The 21,195-nt window shown below is 45.4% G+C and overlaps 1 protein-coding gene across 1 annotated transcript in view; it reads right to left on the bottom strand.

Moving 5' to 3' along the window:
- Positions 1–3,035: 3,035 nt before the first annotated feature.
- LOC132813385 (C-type lectin domain family 10 member A-like) overlaps positions 3,036–21,195 on the bottom strand; it is a 31,795-nt gene continuing 13,635 nt past the window's right edge. The window contains exons 4-6 of the mRNA XM_060823136.1: positions 15,814–15,965; positions 13,410–13,522; positions 3,036–3,954 (exon numbers count right to left, since the gene is read on the bottom strand). Coding sequence (XP_060679119.1) covers positions 3,810–3,954; positions 13,410–13,522; positions 15,814–15,965 — 410 coding nt within the window. The 3' untranslated portion in view covers positions 3,036–3,809. The remainder of the gene's footprint in view (positions 3,955–13,409; positions 13,523–15,813; positions 15,966–21,195) is intronic.

Raw genomic sequence — 21,195 nt, 5'->3', positions numbered from 1 at the left:
TCTGGCTGAAGAAGTTTCTCCTTATCTCTGTTCTAAAAGGTCTTCCTTTTACTCTAAGGCTGTACCCTCAGGTCCTAGTGTCTCCTAATAATAGAAACATCTTCCCATCATCCACTCTGTCCCGGCCAATCAATATTCTGTATATTTCAATCAGGTCCCTCCTCATCCTTCTAAACTCCATCGAGTATAGTCCCAGAGTGCTCAAACATTCCTCATAGGTAAAGCTTCCTCCTATGTTACTCACTTCCACCACTACCTCTGGCAGTGTTACAGATACTCACCATCCTGTGTGGGAAAAAATTGCCCCTCTAGACCCTTTTGTGTACTTCATCTTTCATCTTAACCCATGCCCTCCAGTTTTAGACTCCCCTACCGTGGGAAAAGCTGTTGGCAAGCTACCTTATCTGTGTTCTCTCATGACTTTATAGACAACTACAAGGTCACCCATCATTTTATTACTCTCTGGGGAGGACAAAGTTCTAGCATCTCCTTATAATTCAAGCCTTCCTGTCCAGGTAGTATCCTGGTAAATCTTTTCTGCAATCTTTCTACTTTAATATCCTTCCTACAGTAGATTAGAATTGCATGCAGTACTTCAAATGTGGCCTCACCAACTGGACTTTCCCGGACCACGAACCCACCATAGAACATCAGACCACTGTCGAAAATGTGTTGCTGGAAAAGCGCAGCAGGTCAGGCAGCATCCAAGGAGCAGGAGAGTCGACATTTTGGGCATGAGCCCTTCTTCAGGAATGAGGAGAGTGTGCCAAGCAGGCTAAGATAAAAGATAGGGAGGAGGGACTTGGGGGAGGGGCGTTGGAAATGTGATAGGTGGAAGGAGGTCAAGATGAGGGTGATAGGCCGGAGTGGGAGTGGGGCGCGGAGAGGTCAGGAAGAAGACTGCAGGTTAGGAAGGTGGTGCTGAGTTCGAAGGTTGGGACTGAGACAAGGTGGGGGGAGGGGAAATGAGGAAACTGGAGAAATCTGAGTTCATCCCTTGTGGTTGGAGGGTTCCAAGGCAGAAAATGAGGCGCTCTTCCTCCAGCCGTCGTCATCCCATCAGACCACTGTGTCCACTACAGTCACCAATCTCATTTAATCTGGTGATCCCACCTCCCAGCTGACAGTGTCCCAACCCTTGAGGAGAAAGTGAGGTCTGCAGATGCTGGAGATCAGAGCTGAAAATGTGTTGCTGGAAAAGCGCAGCAGCAGCCCTTCATCAGGCTCATGCCCGAAATGTCGACTCTCCTGCTCCTTGGATGCTGCCTAACCCTTTACCTAACACTACGGGCAATTTAGCATGGCCAATTCTTTGACTGCAAATCTTTGGACTGCAACAAATCATCCCAATTCCTGTACTCAAGCTCTGACTGAATGAAATCAATCATCACTTTAAATGTGTTGACTTCCTCTTGTGCCTTCTTTGAGCAGGAATGATTTCTCCCTACCTACTCTATCCAGCATGCTCATCATTTTGAAAACATCTATCAAATCTCCTCTTCACCATCCTCCTTCCAAGGAGAGCAGTCCCACATTTTTCAGTCTATCTTCAAACTTTCTTATTCCAGGAAACAGTTTTGTAAATCACATCTGTGCTCTCTGCAATGCTCATCTTTCCTATTATGTGGCACCCACAACTGTATACAATACTCTACATGTGACACCTGCAAACCTAAAGTTTAAAGTCTGGTTGAAGATTTGTAGCTCGGGTGTCCGTTGTTGTGGTTCTGTTCGCCGAGCTGGAAGTTTTTGCTGCAAACGTTTTGTTCCCTGGCTAGGGAACATCATTAGTGCTATTGGAGCCTCCTGTGAAGTGCTGCTTTGATGTTTCTTCCGGTATTTATAGTGGTTTGTTCTTGCTGCTTCCGGGTGTCAGTTTCAGCTGTAGTAGTTTGTATGTGGGGTCCAGGTTAATGTGTCTGTTAATGGAGTTTGTGGATGAATGCCATGCCTCTAGGAATTCCCTGGCACATAGACCTGGACCCCACATACAAACTACTACAGCTGAAACTGACACCGGAAGCGGCAAGAACAAACCACTATAAATACAGGAAGAAACATCAAAGCAGCGCTTCACAGGAGGCTCTAATAGCACTGATGATGTTCCCTAGCCAGAGAACGAAACGTTTGCAGCAAAAACTTCCAGCTCGGCGAACAGAACCACAACAACCTAAAGTTGTTGAACTCTATATGGAAATTTAACAAGGTTCTGGTACAACTTGCACCTTGTACTATACATTCCCATTAGTAAAGCTGAGGAAACTGAATGCTTGATTTACTGCTCTCCCTGCCTGTCCTCCCACCATTAGTGATCTGTGTATATATACAGAGCTGAAAATGTTTGCTGGAAAAGCACAGCAGGTCAGGCAGCCTCCAAGGAGCAGGAGAATCGACGTTTCGGGCATAAGCCCTTCTTCAGGCTCATGCCCGAAATGTCGACTCTCCTGCTCCTTGGATGTTGCCTGAGCTGCTGTGCTTTTCCAGCAACATATTTTCAGCTCTGATCTCCAGCATCTGCAGTCCTCACTTTCTCCTGTGTATATACCCAGCCAAGTCCCTCCACTCCTGCACTCCCTTTAGAATTGTATCCTGTAATTATGTGACTTTTTGTACAATAGAGTTAGCAGCAGTTAATATTTCTCCATCTCCACTCTCCAATGACCAGTACACACATTCTAGGTGAAGCAGCAATAGCTTACATATTTGCATATTGTCTACTTTACTCACTGCTCAGAATGTGATATCCTTTATGCTGGTGAGATTAACACTGACTGGGTGACCACCTTATGGAGCATCTTTATTCTGTCTGTAGGAATGACCGTTACCTCCCAATTGCTTGCCTTTTCAATAAATTAGGTAAAAACAATGACTGCAGATGCTGGAAACCAGATTCTGGATCAGTGGTGCTGGAAGAGCACAGCAGTTTAGGCAGCGTCCAACGAGCAGCGAAATCGACGTTTCGGGCAAAAGCCCTTCATCAGGAATGAACCTTGCTTTCAGGCTAACATTTCTATCCTGACCACAAGACAATAAAATGAAAGAATTGTATTTTGTTTTATTTGAAGTGGTCTGATCCACACTGTAAACATTCCAAACAAGCAAAGGTTTAAATTCTTGCACACATTTATCACATAGAGGGGCTATTCCAGATTCAAAACGAGAAAAGGCATCAGGGAGGATTTTGCAGTGGAGTCAGCTGATGTTTCGTTCCAGCATAACTAACACTCACAGCCTGGGCTCCAGAATTCAAAAGGTGAAAGGCAAAAATGCCCCGGTGCCTCAGAGCAGGGAGGAGGTGCCATGAGATAGCTGTGGGGACCACTCTTTGCTTGGATTCCCCAAAAAAGGTCTGCAAGTTGGAAAATACTTGAGGAGGGTGAATACAAACAGAAAGCTAAGCTTGCCATGAAGTGGCTGGTGTTCAGAATTTATAGCACATGCTCATCTCTGGCAGAATGGACATTGAGTAGAAAATGTAAAATTCTCACACATTCCTGGTTCAAACAATTACTATAGCATGACATTAAGCAGAATAATACAATAAAATTGGTTGAAATAAGTTTTCTAGGCAGGAAAAAAAACAGGCAGAACTAAATTCTGTCATGTATTTCTTTCTGATGTGCCTTAAAGGTAGGGGTAAGAAGTGCTGTTTGTTTTGGTATTTTGAACAACTGGAATTAAACAGATGAGAGGTTATTGTACCTTGGGCAGGGGAGTTAGCCTGAATGATGAGGCCAAGATTCATATCTAAAATCAGAAGGTAGATATGGAAACAAAAATAAGTTTAGGTTTTTCCCTGATGCAGCAAGTTATTTGAAATGACAGAAAACTGGGCGTTCACAAATGTAGTTCAGTTTCTGACTACACGAGTAGACATTCCATCTCCCATCACTCTTCATACCGCCACAAGCTTCATAACTCCCAAGGTCTTTTGGTTCACCGGGGGCCCAAAACCTAAACCAGAATAAAAAGATTCCATGAGCAAGATTTACACTGACTTCACCAGCAGGCGCCATCCTGACTGGTAACTCCCAAAAACTAACACATCGCCAAAAAGAAAAGCCCGTTAAGATTCAGTCCATTGTCTCTCCTCTGTCTGTTGTGTGTGCAATCCTGAAACTTATTAAGAAAGGTTTACATTACAATGTTATGGGACCTTTGTAAATCACTAACTTAACTTCAGCTGGAACATTTTGTCCAGGGCTGGGCACCATATTTTAGGAAGGATATTGAAACTTCAGAGAGGATATCGGGCAAATTGATTAAGGGAGCACCAGGGATGAGGAGCACCAGTTATGTTGGTGTGGGAAAGAAAGTGGCTGGAAGCAGTAAATGAACAACTATCATATAATTTGTTACTGGTTGATGAAGTGGAGTTAGTGGCCATTTGATAATGTCACTGAGCTCGTAATCTGAAGATTCCAGGCTAATATTCTGGGGATGTCAATTTGTGATATTGTGTGAGGGAATGGAGGCTGGTACAATTGCAACATTTAAAAGCCATCAGGGTGGGTACATGAATAGGAAGGGTTTAGAGGGATATGGGCCGGGTGTTGGCAGGTGGGACTAGATTGGATTGGGATATCCAGTCGGCATGGACGGGTTAGACCAAAGGATCTGTTTCCGTGCTGTACATCTCTATGACTCTATGTCTCACAAACCTTGATTGAGTTTTTTTGAGGAAGTAACTAAGAAGTTTGATGAGGGCACAGCAGTAGACAACTTTACTTGGACCTCAGGAAAGCCTTTGACAAGATTCCACATGGTAGACTAATTAGTAAAGTTAGATCACATTTGATCCAGAGTGAACTTGCCAATAGGATACAGAATTGGCCTGATGGTAGAAGACAGGTGTTGGAGGGTTGTTTTTCAAACTGGAGGCCTATGACCAGCAGCGTTCCATAGGGATTGGTGCTGGGTCCAGTTTTGTTTGTTATTTACATAAATTATTTAGACGAGAATGTAGAAAGTATGGTTAGTAGGTTTGCAGATGACATCAAATTTGGTGGTATAGAGACATAAAGAGTCAGAGAGATACACAGCACGGAAACAGACCTTTCAGTCCAACCCGTCCATGCTGACCAGATATCCCAACCCAATCTAGTCCCACCTGCCAGCACCCAGGCCATATCCCTCCAAACCCTTCCTATTCATATACCCATCCAAATGCCTCTTAAATGTTGCAGTTGTACCAGCCTCCACCACTTCCTCTGGCAGCTCATTCCATGCACGTACCACCCTCTGTGTGAAAAAGTTGCCCCTTAGGTCTCTTTTATATCTTTCCCCTCTCACCCTAAACCTATGTCTTCTAGTTCTGGACTCCCCAACCCCAGGGAAAAGATTTAGCCTATTTACCTTATCCATGCCCCTCATAATTTTGTAAACCTTTATAAGGTCACCCCTCAGTCTCCGACGCTTCAGGGAAAACAGCCCCAGCCTGTTCAGCCTCTCCCTGTAGCTCAAATCCTCCAACCCTGACAACATCCTAGTAAATCTTTTCTGAACCCTTTCAAGTTTCACAACATTTTTCCGATAGGAAGGAGACCAGAATTGCACGCAATATTCCAACAGTGGCCTAACCAATGTCATGTACGGCCGCAACATGACCTCCCAACTCTGTACTCAATACTCTGACCAATAAAGGAAAGCATATTAAATGCCTTCTTCACTATCCTATCTACCTGCGACTCCACTTTCAAGGAGCTATGAACCTGCACTCCAAGGTCACTTTGTTCAGCAACACTCCCTAGGACCGTACCATTAAGTGTATAAGCCCTGCTTTCCCAAAATGCAGCACCTCGTATTTATCTGAATTAAACTCCATCTGCCACTTCTCAGCCCATTGGCCCATCTGGTCCAGATCCTGTTGTAATCTGAGGTGTCCCTCTTTGCTGTCCACTACACCTCCAATTTTGGAGTCATCTGCAAAATTACTAACTGTACCTCTTATGCTCGCATCCAAATCATTTATGTAAATGACAAAAAGTAGAGGACCCAGCACCGATTCTTGTGGCATTCCACTGGTCACAGGCCTCCAAATGGCTAGTTCTCCCTGTATTCCGTGAGATCTAACCTTGCTAACCAGTCTCCCATGGGGACCTTGTCGAATGCCTTACTGAAGTCCATATAGGTCACATCTACCGCTCTGCCCTCATCAATCTTCTTTGTTACTTCCTCAAGAAACTCAACCAAGTTTGTGAGACATGATTTCCCACGCACAAAGCCGTGTTGATTATCCCTAATCAGGTTATCTATGATTACAAAGAGATCTTAATCAATTGGATCAATGGGCTGAAGAGTAGGAGATGACGTTTGATTTGGATAAATGTGAAGTATTGCATTTTGGTAAAACAAATAAAGGGAAGGGCTTATATAATTCAAAGTAAGGTCTTACGTCATGTTATAGAACAGAGAGACTTTGGAGTGCAGGTACATAATTGTTTACTTCACATATAGATAGGGTGGTTAAGGAGGCATTTAGCAGGCTTGTCTTGTTTGCTCAAATCTTTGAGTACAGGAGATAGGACATCATGTAGAATTTGTACACGTTGTTGAAACATCTTCTAGAGTCTGTGTCCAGTTCTGCTTACCCCTTATAGGAAGGACGGTATTAAGTTGGAGTGGATGCGGAAGAGATTTCCCAGGATGTTGCTGAGAATGGAGAGTTTGAGTGATGAGGAGGGGCTGGATAAGCTGGGACCTTTTCCATAGGAATGAAGGAGGTTGAGGTTATAGAGGTTTAATAAATCATGAGAGGTATAGTCTTTTAATAAAAAGTGAGGCCTGCAGATGCTGGAGATCAGAGCTGAAAATGTGTTGCTGGTTAAAGCACAGCAGGTCAGGCAGCATCCAAGGAACAGGAAATTCGACGTTTCGGGCCAGAGCCCTTCATCAGGAATTCCTGATTAAGGGCTCTGGCCCGAAACGTCGAATTTCCTGTTCCTTGGATGCTGCCTGACCTGCTGTGCTTTAACCAGCAACACATTTTCAGGTATAGTCTTTTCCCTAGGGTGGGGCATTTCAAGACTATACCCTATAATTTTAAAGTTAGGGGAGAAAGATTTAAATAACACATGAGGGACAACTATTTTTACACAGGGAGTGGTTCGTGTGTTCAATGAACTTCCAGAGGAAGTGGTGGATGCGGGTATGGTTACAACATTTAAAGAACGTTTCGATAAGCACATGAACGAGAAATGTTAGGGTGGATATTGGCCAAGTGCAGGCAGCCAGGACTAGTCTAGTTTGGGATTATGGTCAGCGTGGACTGGTTGGAATGAATGGTCTGTTTCTGTGCTGCATAACTCAATGATTTCACACTGTGACAGCTGGTAGAATTTAAAGTCAGTTCAGACCTCTGGAGTATTTAAAATAATGTTGGGGAACTAGCATTGCTTGTTGTAAATAGGTTCACTCATGTCAGTTCAGGAAGGAAATCCGCCATCTTTACCTGGTCTGGCCTAAGTGTGACTCTCGTGAATCTTAACTGGCCTCTGAAATGCCACTCAAGGGCAATTAAGGATGGGCAACAAATGCTGGCTTTGCCAGTGATGCCTACATCCCGTGAAGGAATAAAAACATGTTGTTCAGGAAAGACGTCCACCTGAGAGGACAACCTGGGGTTGTGAGTGAAATACATACTCCTTCAGGAGTGTACTGGGATGGGTGATTGGTGCTACATTGGACAGGAGCATCCCATCTGACTCACTGGGGGAGCTGGCCTGTGCTAGATTTCTCTTGGTTTTAGATGTGTACCTCCCAAATTTCAGCAGGATGGGGCTCAGATCAGCAATTTACATTAATATAATGCCCTTAATGTCGTTAGGAACAGAAGTGCAGGTATTGGCCATTCAGTTCCTTGATCATGCTCTACCATTCTAACTTGTGGCCAGACATTAACCTCAACGCCACATTCCCACATTATCCCTGCACCCTGATGTTATTAATAACGGAAATCGATTAGTCTCTTTCTTGAACACACTCAGTGGCTGTGCCTCTACTGGCCTTTGCAGTTGAAAATTCCAAAAGATTCACCTCCCCTCAAGTAAAGAAATTCCTTCCAGTCTCAGTCCTAAATGGCCAATCCCTTGTTCTGAGATTGTTTACTGTTTCTACACAGGAAACATCCTTTCTGCATCTACTCTGTCCAACACTTAAAGATGAGTTTTTCTAGGAATACAGGTCTAATCTCCGCAATCTCTCCTCATAGCAGGCAAAACAATCCTTTTCATTGTATTTTGGTATGTGACAGTAATAAATCAAATCAAATCAAATCACGGGACAATCCCATCATTCCAGGACTCAGTCTGCTGGGCCTCTGCTACATTCCTCCTGAGTAGATAAGTCCCTTCCTTCTTGAGGATAGGGCTCAGAACAATACACAATACCCCAAGGGCTGCCTCACCAATGTTTGATACACTTGAACCAAGAATTGCTTAATCTTATATTAAATCATCTTATGAAAAAGGCTAACATGTCATTTCTCTTCAGAACTGCTTGTTTCATTTGAATGCTAATTTACAGCGATTTATGAACAATGATACTAACCATAAGTAGTAAAATATCTAAGAGATTTCACAAGGGCATTATCAAATGGAATTCAGTGGCAAGGTACACACAGAGGCATTAGAAAGCTCTTTCAAAAAGTGATAAACTAAGGTAGAGAGACATATAGGCTCCAGAGGGAACTCCAAGCTTAAGTGCCTGGAAGCTGAAGAAACACCCACAAACATGTATAAGAATGAGGAGCAGGAATAGGCCATCCAGCCCTTTGAGCCTGCTCTGCTATTTAACATAATCATGGCTGATCTCATTTTAGCCCCAACTTCACTTTCCTGTCACTTCCCAAATTCCTTTATCCATCAGTACTTAAAAATCTGTCTACCTCCTCCTTAAATTTACTCAATGTTCCAGCACCCACCACATCCAGAGCCCTTTGAGAAAAGTAACTCTCCCTCATCTCAGTTTCCAATCTGCTCCCCTTTAGCTGAAAACTATAACCTCTCATTCTGGGTTACCCCACAAAGAGAAACAGCTGCTCAACATCTACCTTATCAATCTCTTTTAGCATCGTATATACGTCAGTTAGATCTCCCATTCTTCTCAACTCCAACAAGTATAGACCTAAACTGCTCAAATTCTCCTCAAAAGGCATGTCTTTCATCGCTGTAAATAATCTATGGATTGAAATCCAGACTGTTACAGGGGCCAGGATTAGAGACATAGAGTCCTACAGCAGAGAGACAGGCCCTTTTTGCCCACACTGGTCCAACCAAAATGTCCATCCACTCCAACCCCATTCCCTTACACTTGGCCCATATCCTTACAAACCTTGCCTATCCATGTATTGATCCAAATACCTTTTAAATGTTGTTATTGTACCTACATCAATCACTTCTACTGGCAGCTCATTCCATATGCATAAAAAAGTTGCCCCTCAGGTTCCTTTTATTCTTTCCCCTCTAACCTTAAACTGCTCCCCCCTAGTCCTCGATTCCCAACCTTGGGAGAAAGACTGAGTGCATTCACCCTATCCATGCCTCTCATGTTCTTCTACAGTTCTATAAGATTCCCCCCTCAATCTCCTATGCTCTAAAGAAAGCTTGTCCAACCTCACCCTTGCACTCAGACTCTTGACTCCTGGCAACATCTTTGTAAATTTCTTCTGCACCCTTTCCAGTTTAATAACATCCTCATTGTAGCAAGGTGACCAAAACTGAACACAATACTCCAAGTGCAGCCTCACCAATGTCCAGTCCAACTGCAACACAACTTCCCAACGTCTATACTCACTGCCCTGACTGATGAAGGCCAGTGTGCCAGAAGCCTTCTTCACTGCTCTGTCTACCTGTGACTCCACTTTCAGAGAACCGTGCACCTGAACTCCAAGGTCCCTCTGTTCCACTACACTCCTTAAGGCCCTACCATTCACCATGACACTCCTACCTTGATTTGACTTTCCAAAATGCAACACCTCACACTTATCTCTATTAAACTCTCTTTGCCATTTCTCAGCCCACTTTCCCCAGCTGATCAATGTCCTGCAATTTCTGATCATCTTCCTCACTGTCCATGATACCACCTATTTTTGTGCCATCTGCAAACTTACTAATCATTCAAATCATTGATAATGATAACAAACAGCAATGGGCCCAGCACTGCCCCCTGAGGCACTCCACTAGTCTCAGGCCTCCAGTCCAACAAGCATCCTTCCACTATTACCTCTGCTTCCTACCATCAAGCCAATTGTGTAACCAATTTGCCAACTCCCACTGGATTCCATGTGATCTAACCTTCCAGAGCAACCTATCATATGGAACCTTATCAAAGGCCTTACTGAAATCCATATAGACAATGTCCGCTGCACTGCCCTCGTCAACGTTTCTGGTCACTTCATCAAAGAACTCTACAAAGTTGTGAGGCATGATCATCCACTCACAAAGCCATGCTGACTATTCCTAATCAAGCCCTGTCTTTCCAAATACACATGTATCTTATCTCTCAAACTTTTCTCAAGTAGCTTACCGGCCACAGATGTCAAACTTACTGTCTATAGTTCCCAGGTTTTTCTTTGTAGCCCTTCTTGAATAAGGGCACAACATTCACGACCCTCCAGTCTTCCAGGACCTCACTCATGGCTCACATTGATGCAAAAATATTAGGCAGGACCTCTGCAATTTCTTCTCTAGCCTCTGGCAGTTTTTTTGGATATATCTGACCAGGACCAGGAGAATTATCCACCTCATATATTCTAATATATTTAACACCTCCTCTCCTGTGATATGGATGTCCCTAAGATATGACCACTAACCTTCCCAAGTCTTCATGTCTGTCTCCATGGTAAACACAGAGGAGAAATATTCATTGAGAACCTAACCCATCTTTTGCAGTTCAACACGTATATGTTCACTTTGGTCCTTGAGGGGTACTATTCTCTCTCTAGTATTCTTTTTCCTTTAATATTGTTATTGAGGTGTAATGTACCTTTAAAAGAGTTGAAAGGCCGGCAAGGACTTAGCAAGCTCACAGAGTGCTGGAGAATTTACAATGTAATATTTGGTTGAACAGCTAACAGTAGCTGGATTACTATGAGACAAAACCAAATACAAATTCGGCCAATCAGTTTAAATTATGCCCCAAGATACCAAACTCCTATCAAGTTTGCATTTAGAATTTTGACAATATTAAAACCAATGAAACGATCCGATGTTATGGGGTATAAAATTGGACATTATGAACTAGCCATATCTGGTCGGCATGGACGGGTTGGACCGAAAGGTCTGTTTCTATGCTGTACATCTCCATGACTCTATGAGTTAGCCAGTGGCAAAGAGCAGCAAGCCACCAGCTAGTACAGACTGTCAGCAGGTCTGCTCTCTAAAGCTAAAGATAGCTTTATCTATCAAAGGTCTGTGAAGCAGAATCACTAAGAAACAGAAAAGAAGACGGAAAAATCTACAGAGGAAACTCAACAAAGCTGACTGGTTTTGAAACGTGACTTTTTTTGTAAATTGTAATCAGGATTTTGTTATTGGATTAGTATTGTAGAGGGGGAGGTAAAAGATAGGTTTAAGAGAGAAGAGTTGTAAATAGTTGTTAGTTAATATTCTGTTAGACTTAAAGAATAAAGTTGTTAGTTTTTACTTTAAATAGTGACTTTTGGGATAATTCTTTGCCTCTCGAATTTTAAGAGATTACAGCACGGGGTAAATTTTATCTGTGTTGCTGGTTTAAATTCGTGGAGTGGTTTACCCCATGTCATAGCTTTTAAAGGCCTCCCACTTGCTGGTGGTCCCTTTGCCTACAATCAACCCCTTGAAGTTCCTGGATAATTCCGTCAAAATTCACCTTGCTCCAGTTTAGAACTTGAACCTGGGGACCAGTTTTGTCCCTCTCCATATCTGTTTTAGAATTAATGGAACTATGGTGACTGGTTCCAAAGTGCTCCCCCTGTCACCTGTCCTGCCCTATGTCCCAAGAGTAGGTCGAGTTTTCCCCTTTCCGAGTCAGAACTTGAGGAAACTTTCCTCAGTGCACTTAACACATTCCACCCCAGCTCAGCCCTTAACACTCCAGCAATCCCAGTCTACGTTTGGAAAATTAAAATCCCCTACTATGACAATTCTATTGCTCCTGGAAATCTCCCCAGTCTCCCTGCATACTTGTTCCTCTAATTCCTGTTGACTATTTGGGGGCTGATAGTACAACCCCAACAACGTCATCATCCCCTTTTTACTTCTTAGTTCCACCCACAAAGCCTGACTGGATGATACTTCAATTATTTCATCTCCGATTACTGCTGTGACACTCACCTTAATCAGAAATACAACTTCCCCGTCCTCTCTTTCCACCACCTCTGTTCTGCCTAAAGCACCTGAACCCTGGCACATTAAGCTGCCAGTCCTGTCCCTCCCTTAGCCATGTTTCTATAATATCTCAGTCCCACATACCTATCCACACCGAGTTCATCAGCCTTACCTGTCAGACCTCTCGCATTGAAATAGATGCAGTTTAATCCAACAGGCACTCCTTGCTCCCTGTCATGTTCCAGCCTGAATTCTCTCTTCTCTTTACAGTTTCTGATTACAGTGTCTCCTTCCAGCCTTGCACTTGCCCTCCTGCTGTTGGGGATCCCATCCCCCGCCAATCTAGTTTAAACCCTCCATTGAAGCACTAGCAAACCTGGTCCCCCCGGAGATGAGGGTTAGAGGAGATGACAGTTGCATAAGTGTCAGGAGAAGGGTAATTACTTGGGACTGAGATGAGGAGAGATTGCTTCACTCAGAGGTTTCTGAATTTTTGGAATTCTCTCCCTCAAAGAGTTGTGGATGCTCTGGGATGGACAGATCTTTGCTGCCTCAGGCTATCAGTGAGCCAGCAGGCAACTGTTGAACCCAGGGTCAGGTGTGATCATATTGATTAGTGTAGCAGGTTCGATGGGCAGAATGATCTACTCCAGCTACAATGTCAGAAGTCACATGACACCAGGTTATTGTCCAGCAAACGTTTATTTGAAATCACAAGCTTTCAGAGTGCTACTTCTTCATCAAATGAAATCTCAACGAAGGAGCAGCGCTCCGAAAGCTTGTGATTTCAAGTAATCTTATTGGACTATGACTTGGTGTTGTGTGATTTCTGACTTTGTTCACCCCAGTCCAACACCGGTATGTCCACATCATGTACTCCAGTTCCAGTTTCAGTTGCTCTTAGTAGAGCTTGGTGGGGGGTGTGGGGGTGAGGAAATGCATGGCTTGGATAATGGACATGGCCAAAACCAAATGGCATTGGGAACTGACCGTCAAAAGCTGGTTTCTGTTTGATGTACACAGTTTAGCATCATGGAGCTTAACAGAAAAAGAACATGCAGGCCATTTTAACACAAAGACTGAGTGTATAAAAAGCTTACTTACTTGAATGTAGTATTATATTGTGTTCCATCCACCCAACCCCAATTATCCATGTTATTTGTCTCGTTGAGTCCAATCCAGTGTCGATTTGATTCAATTCCTTTATTCAAAAATCCCTGTGGGGGTCCAAATAAATTCTCAATGTAAGTGCAGTTTTAACAAAACGACGTGAAAACTATGTCAGTGTGACATAAGTTGGTAGGAGCCATTAGGATGTCGTGAGTGATCGATCACCAGCTGTGCAAGTAAGTACACCTGTATAGGAAAGACATGATCCAGATGTTTGGTCTTAGAGCTTATTAAACTGCAGGATGATGAGTGTGTGAAGGTTATTAGCGTGTCTGAGACTTACTGGTGAGCAATGGCCTGGGGACTGTGTGTGTGTGTGTGTGTGTGTGTGTGTGTGTGTGTGTGGTGTTGGGATTCAGGGACAGGGAGATCAAAAGTCACAAATCAATTCCTTCTCCTTCTAATTCCTCACTTAGATTATCATTCTCGCTTCTCAGTTCCCGTTAGACTGAGGTTTCGGCCAGATGGGAAGCTAGTGTGTCCCTGGAAAATCAGACTCTGAGTAAGATTTGAACTAAGTCCTTGGGCCCTATACCTGCTCTAGACGTGGGGCAAGGACACACCTCATTTCCTGCTTTTCTGACAAGTTGTCGAGTACAACACAGGCTAAATCAATGAACATGTGTTTCCTGCCCGCCATCTTGTGCACATAAGAATCTTGGGGAAGCCTGAGGAATGAAAACTTAAATTCAGGCTGACCCCTCCAAGGCCTCATCAATAGCAACTTTCAAATTGACACTCAATACGTTGAGTAGGAAAGAGAACTTCACACAGAGATTCAGTCCATATTTCTACAAGAACAGGATACGGGTAGACAACAATTGGAACATCTCACCTGTGTACTCACAAGGAATTGTCATTGTGTGTTTATGACAGGCTGGGGGGAGCAATGATATTTATCATTATGTGAATGGATTTGTGATCGCAGAGGGTCAACAGTAATGGACAACAGACAGAAACACTGACCCAAATCTCGACAGGATTTTTTAGAGGGCAAATGAGTTGCGATCCGGAAATGCTTCATTTCTCATTCTATCTTTTCATGGGATGTGGTCATCATGTTTGGTGCCTAATCCCTAATTGTCCTTCGAGAACTATTCGGTGTCAATCATATCTGTATGTGACTTCAAACAGACAGATTTTTTTCTCTAAAGGACATTACTGAACCACATAGGCTTTTACTACTATCAATAATAATTGTCATAGTCATCATTAATTAAACCTGTTTTAAACATCCAGAGTTTATAATTAAATTTAATTCCCACTTGACTCCAATGTGGGATTTAAACGTATATCCCCAGAGAAATGATTTGGCTCCAGGTCATTAGTCCAGGGACATTACCACATTCCCAATATCTCCCCGCAGAGTTTGTTTCCTATTCAGGAAGCCAGCTTGACAGACTTGTCCCACACACCCTCATTACTAGACTCAGGGTGGGAGGGAGTGATGGAAGGAGGGAAGCAAGTTTTGGGGGAGGGGAGGTGATCAAGGATGTAGTTCACCTGCTCTTCTTGTCCACCCAGCAGTGTTTAAAATATATTTGACTGTTCCATTCAGAAAGTGTCACCTCCCATTAGCTGCAGAGCTTCCTGAGGCCTGTAAAATCCAACCAGCCAATGTTAGACTGGGGCGAGAGTTACGTGAGGAGATGGTGATGTAGTGGTAAATAGTCTGGCCTATGTCTGAGTTAATGGTTTTAAGATGTACATTCAAATCCCACGATAACAGCTGATGGAATTGAAACTAATCTCAGTGATGGTGAGCACTAATCTATCGTCAATTGTCATAAAAGCCCATCTGGTTCACTAGTGTCCTTTAGGCCATCCTAGCCTGGTCTGGCCCAGCTACATGTGCCTCCAGACATACAGCAGTGTCACTGACTCTAAATTGCCCACTGAAATGGACTCTGGATCCCTTTCAGTTCAAGTGTAATTAGGAATAGTCAATGAAAGCTGTCAGTGATGCCACAGCCCATGAAAGAACCTAAGGCATGGAGCCTTATTATCATAGCTAGGTGACTGGCCTATCCTGAAAGCAGGTTGGTCAGCTGTTCCCACTGTCCTGCCTGCATTATACCCAGAAACATGCGGGTTTGACATATTTAACATGTTACTGTCCTAACCATCTGCAAAAACAATTAGTTCCGCTGTGTGTAGGTATATGGGACATCCTCAGATGCCTCTCTCCTGGCTTTCTTTCACCAAGACTGTAGTAGCAATCCTGGTTACACCCAGGAGCTGGGGAGTCATCTGCCTTGCAGGGACTGGGAGGGGACAGCTGCTCGAGACTTTTCAGGCTATTGATGTCACTTTGAAAGACCCCCAGAAGAATTCTAACCTGTTCCTCGGCACTGTTAATAACAACCAGATTAGACATCTTCGATAAGCAGAATCTCTGTGATGTTGACCAATCTTCCGTGTTGGGTGAAAAGTAGTAACATTTTTGGTGGAATTCTGTCCATTGGTCAGGACACTCGAATTGGGGCTGACCTGTGAAGGAGAATTAAACACAGAATTATTACAGACTAGAAGGCAGCCAATCAGTCCTCCATTTGTGTCCTGGACTTAGTGTCACTATCCCGGCTTCTCTCTGCAGCTTTACACAGAAGCAGGCTCTTTGATCCATGATGTTGTGCTGAACATGAGGAGATGTGGTGGCACTGGAACGGGTGCAGAGGAGGTTTACCAGGATGTTGCCTGGTATGGTAGGAAGGTCGTATGAGGAAAGGCTGAGGCACTTGGGGCTGTTTTCATTGGAGAAAAGAAGGTTTAGGGGTGACTTGATAGAGGTGTACAAGATGATTAGGGGTTTAGATAGGGTTGACCATGAGAACCTTTTTCCACGTATGGAGTCAGCTATTATGAGGGGGCATAGCTTTAAATTAAGGGGTAGTAGGTATAGGACAGATGTTAGGGGTAGATTCTTTACTCAGCAAGTCGTGAGTTCATGGAATGCCCTGCCAGTAGCAGTGGTGGACTCTCCCTCTTTATGAGCATTTAAACGGGCATTGGATAGGCATATGGAGGATAGTGGGCTAGTGTAGGTTAGGTGGGCTTGGGTCGGCGCAACATCGAGGGCCAAAGGGCCTGTACTGCGCTGTATTTTTCTATGTTCTATGATGCCAAATTAAACTAATTCCTTCTGCCTGCCCTCGGACCATGCTTTTCCTTTCCACATAATGATCCAATTCCTTTTTGAAAGCCTCAATTGAATCCACATCTACCACACTCTCAGGAAGCACATTCTGGATCCTAACCACCCGCTGTGTATGAGCTTTTCCAAGTGTCTGTATTGATTGGTTTGCCAATTGCCTTAAACCTGTGCCCACATGTTGTTGATCACAAGACAATAAGATGTATGAACAGAAGTAGGTTATTCAGCCTGTCAATGGCTGATCTAATAATCCTCAACACCACCTTACTGCCTTTTCCTCACTAGTCTCGATTCCTTCATTGACTAACAATTTGTCTACATCAGCCTTCAGCCTGTATAATGACCCAGCTTCCTCTGCAGTGAAGGACTCCACAGATTCACTACCCTCTGAGAGAAAAGATTCCTCCTCATCTGGGTCTTAAATGTGTGAGTCCTTACTTAGATTACACCCGCTAAGTATAGACTCTCCCACAATGGGAAACATCCTCTCCACATCTACTGTAAAGCAGCCTGAGAATCTTGTACGTTTCATTGTTCATTCTTCTGTACTCCAGTGCATATAGGCTGAATCTATTCAACCTCACCCTGTAAGATATTCCCTCCATACCCGGTGTTGGGTTAGCAAACCATCTCTGGATTGCCTTCAATGCTATTACACCTCTCCTGAGATAAGGGGACAAAAACTATTCACAATATTCCACTGCATCCACCAGAGGGAGTATTTTTACTTGATTTTAATTTGATTTAAGCTTTATTACCACACGTACTCAAGTACAGATGTACAGGAATGCAGTGAAAAGTGTATAATGTCACCTCATATGATGGAACTAATATAGAGAAACAAAGTTAAAAGTAAAATATTACTGTTGTTCTTAGTATGAGAGGAAAAATAAAGAAATTAAGTTAGAAGTTAACTTTACAGTCCTTCTGAGCAGTAAGTGGAAAAATAAAAGAACAAAGGTAATAGCTCAACGGTCTTTCCTAAGTGCACTTTCCTGCAAGAGCCTGGTCTCCTCTGCTTTGGCCCATTCTCTGGAAATCTTTGGCTTCTTGCTCTTGATGCCACTGATGCCGGGTAACCTCCATCACTGTCACTTCAGCTCGCTCTGACTAAACTGAGCTCAGGCCCACACCCTATTCCACACACTGGACCTCCAGCCAACACCGCTCAGGCCCACACCCTATTCCACACACCGGACCTCCAGCTGACACCGCTCAGGCCCACACCCTATTCCACACACCGGACCTCCAGCTGACACCGCTCAGGCCCACACCCTATTCCACACACCGGACCTCCAGCCGATACTGCTCAGGCCCACACCCTATTCCACACACCGGACCTCCAGCCGATACTGCTCAGGCCCACACCCTATTCCACACACCAGACCTCCAGCCGATACTGCTCAGGCCCACACCCTATTCCACACACCAGACCTCCAGCCGATACTGCTCAGGCCCACACCCTATTCCACACACCGGAGCTCCAGCCGATACTGCTCAGGCCCACACCCTATTCCACACACCAGACCTCCAGCCCACACTGCTCCGGGCCCACACCCTATTCCACACACCGGACCTCCGGCCGACACCGCTCAGGCCCACACCCTATTCCACACACCGGACCTCCAGCCCACACTGCTCCGGGCCCACACCCTATTCCACACACCGGACCTCCAGCCAACACCGCTCAGGCCCACACCCTATTCCACACACCGGACCTCCAGCCCACACTGCTCCGGGCCCACACCCTATTCCACACACCGGACCTCCAGCTGACACTGCTCCAGGCCCACACCCTATTCCACACACTGGACCTCCAGCCAACACCGCTCAGGCCCACACCCTATTCCACACACCGGACCTCCAGCCCACACTGCTCCGGGCCCACACCCTATTCCACACACCGGCCCTCCAGCCGATACTGCTCCGGGCCCACACCCTATTCCACACACCGGACCTCCAGCTGACACTGCTCCAGGCCCACACCCTATTCCACACACTGGACCTCCAGCCAACACCGCTCAGGCCCACACCCTATTCCACACACCGGACCTCCAGCCCACACTGCTCCGGGCCCACACCCTATTCCACACACCGGACCTCCGGCCGACACCGCTCAGGCCCACACCCTATTCCACACACCGGACCTCCAGCCAACACCGCTCAGGCCCACACCCTATTCCACACACCGGACCTCCAGCCCACACTGCTCCGGGCCCACACCCTATTCCACACACCGGACCTCCAGCCGATACTGCTCAGGCCCACACCCTATTCCACACACCGGACCTCCAGCTCACACTGCTCCGGGCCCACACCCTATTCCACACACTGGACCTCCAGCCAACACCGCTCAGGCCCACACCCTATTCCACACACCGGACCTCCAGCCGATACTGCTCAGGCCCACACCCTATTCCACACACCGGACCTCCAGCTGACACTGCTCCAGGTCCACACCCTATTCCACACACCGGACCTCCAGCCGATACTGCTCAGGCCCACACCCTATTCCACACACCGGACCTCCAGCCCACACTGCTCCGGGCCCACACCCTATTCCACACACCGGACCTCCAGCTGACACTGCTCCGGGCCCACACCCTATTCCACACACCGGACCTCCAGCCCACACTGCTCCAGGCCCACACCCTATTCCACACACCGGACCTCCAGCTGACACCGCTCAGGCCCACACCCTATTCCACACACCGGACCTCCAGCCCACACTGCTCCAGGCCCACACACCAGACCTCCAGCAGACACCGCTCAGGCCCACACCCTATTCCACACACCAGACCTCTAGCAGACACCGCTCAGGCCCACACCCTATTCCACACACCGGACCTCCAGCTGACACCGCTCAGGCCCACACCCTATTCCACACACCGGACCTCCAGCCAACACTGCTTTTTGTCCATATTTGCTGCTGCTGTCTCTGTCTGTAGAATTCCTGAAGGTACCAAATCTCCTCACAATGTTGTCTACCCTGTGGCAAACAGTTCCAAACTCTTCGCTCTATCTATATAACTGAATAGACTACTTCAAACTCTTATTCTCAACAAGTCAGTACCAACATGCACTGGAACCCACATTATACTCCAAACTCCACGGGCTTTACACCCGGGTCACTTCCTTACCCACAACCTAAACTTTGAATGTGAGCAGATACTCAGCTTAGTGAGTTGTCAGGAACCCTGACCAGATGGAGTGACAGAGAGAATGGGTGGATGGGGTGCTGTATTTCACCCCTCTGCCAGCACCACTACTTGCTTCAACTACGTCTGTTGCCCAACCCAAAAGGCAAGGTGAACATAGAACATAACAGTGCAGCACAGGCCCTTCGGCCCTCAATGTTGTGCTGACCTGTGAAACCAATCTGAAGCCTTTCTCTCCTACACTATTTCATTTTCATCCATATGTCCACCCAATGACCATTTAAATGCTGTTAAAGTTGGCGAGTCTACAACTGTTTGCAGGCAGTGCGTTCGACGCCCTGACTACTCTCTGGGTAAAGAAACTACCTCTGACATCTGTCCTATTTCTATCACCCTCAATTTAAAGTATGTGCCATCACCATCTGAGGAAAAAGGCTCTCACTGTCCACCCTGTTGAACCCTCTCACTGGGTGACGGGTGGGTAAGAGACCAGCTCCTGGGAGATGCCTCTTTTCCTGTTTGTATGGTGTTGGTGATCCTTAGGGTGAATTGGGTGAAGAAAACCCCAAACTGGTGCCAACTGTTTCTCCAAACTACAGTCGGCCAACTAGGAGTTACCATGGTAACTCAGTAACATGGATTGGGAAGATTGGGGTAATCTGGTAATCTGACAATGCTAATCTGGCAATCAGTCTGGGAAGATTGAGTTAACCTGGTAACTGGGCCTGGGCATGAGTGTGATAACCTGAAAGCTGGGATTGGGAATGGCAGTGGTGACTGGGTCATCCTCCGCAACAGCTCTGCATTTAAGATGTTTACTGATGATTTCACAGCATTCAGCACCATTCATTACTCCTCCAATACAAAAGCAGTCGTGACTATATGTAGAAAGGAACATCCAGGGTTGGATTGATAACCGCAAAATAACATTCACATAAAACTCATGTCAGGCAAAGGCAATCACCGACAAGAGAGAGTCAAGCCATCTGCTATTGACAATTCATTGATATTACCATCTCTGTTGTCAATGTCCTGGGGTTTACCACTGACCATTATTATGACCACAACAGGTCAGAATCCGGTAATTCACCTCCTGACTTCCCAAAACCTGTCCACCACCTACCAAGCACAGGTCATAAGTGTGATGGAATATTCCCCACTTGATGGGATGGGTGCAGCTCCAACAATACTCAAGAAGTATGACATCATTCAAGACAAAGCAACCTGCTTGATTGGCACCACATTCACACATAACCTCTCCCTGCACTACCAAATACTCAGAAACAGGCAGTGTGTACTATCTACTAGATGCACAGCAGCATCTCGCTGAGGCAGCTTAGACAGCACATTCCAAATCCACAATCCCTCCCACTGAGAAGGACAAGGACAGCAGGAACATGGGAACACC

Source organism: Hemiscyllium ocellatum, unplaced genomic scaffold (assembly GCF_020745735.1).
Source record: "Hemiscyllium ocellatum isolate sHemOce1 unplaced genomic scaffold, sHemOce1.pat.X.cur. scaffold_3641_pat_ctg1, whole genome shotgun sequence".
NCBI lineage: Eukaryota > Metazoa > Chordata > Chondrichthyes > Orectolobiformes > Hemiscylliidae > Hemiscyllium > Hemiscyllium ocellatum.
This window is presented reverse-complemented; position numbering and strand designations above follow the sequence as displayed.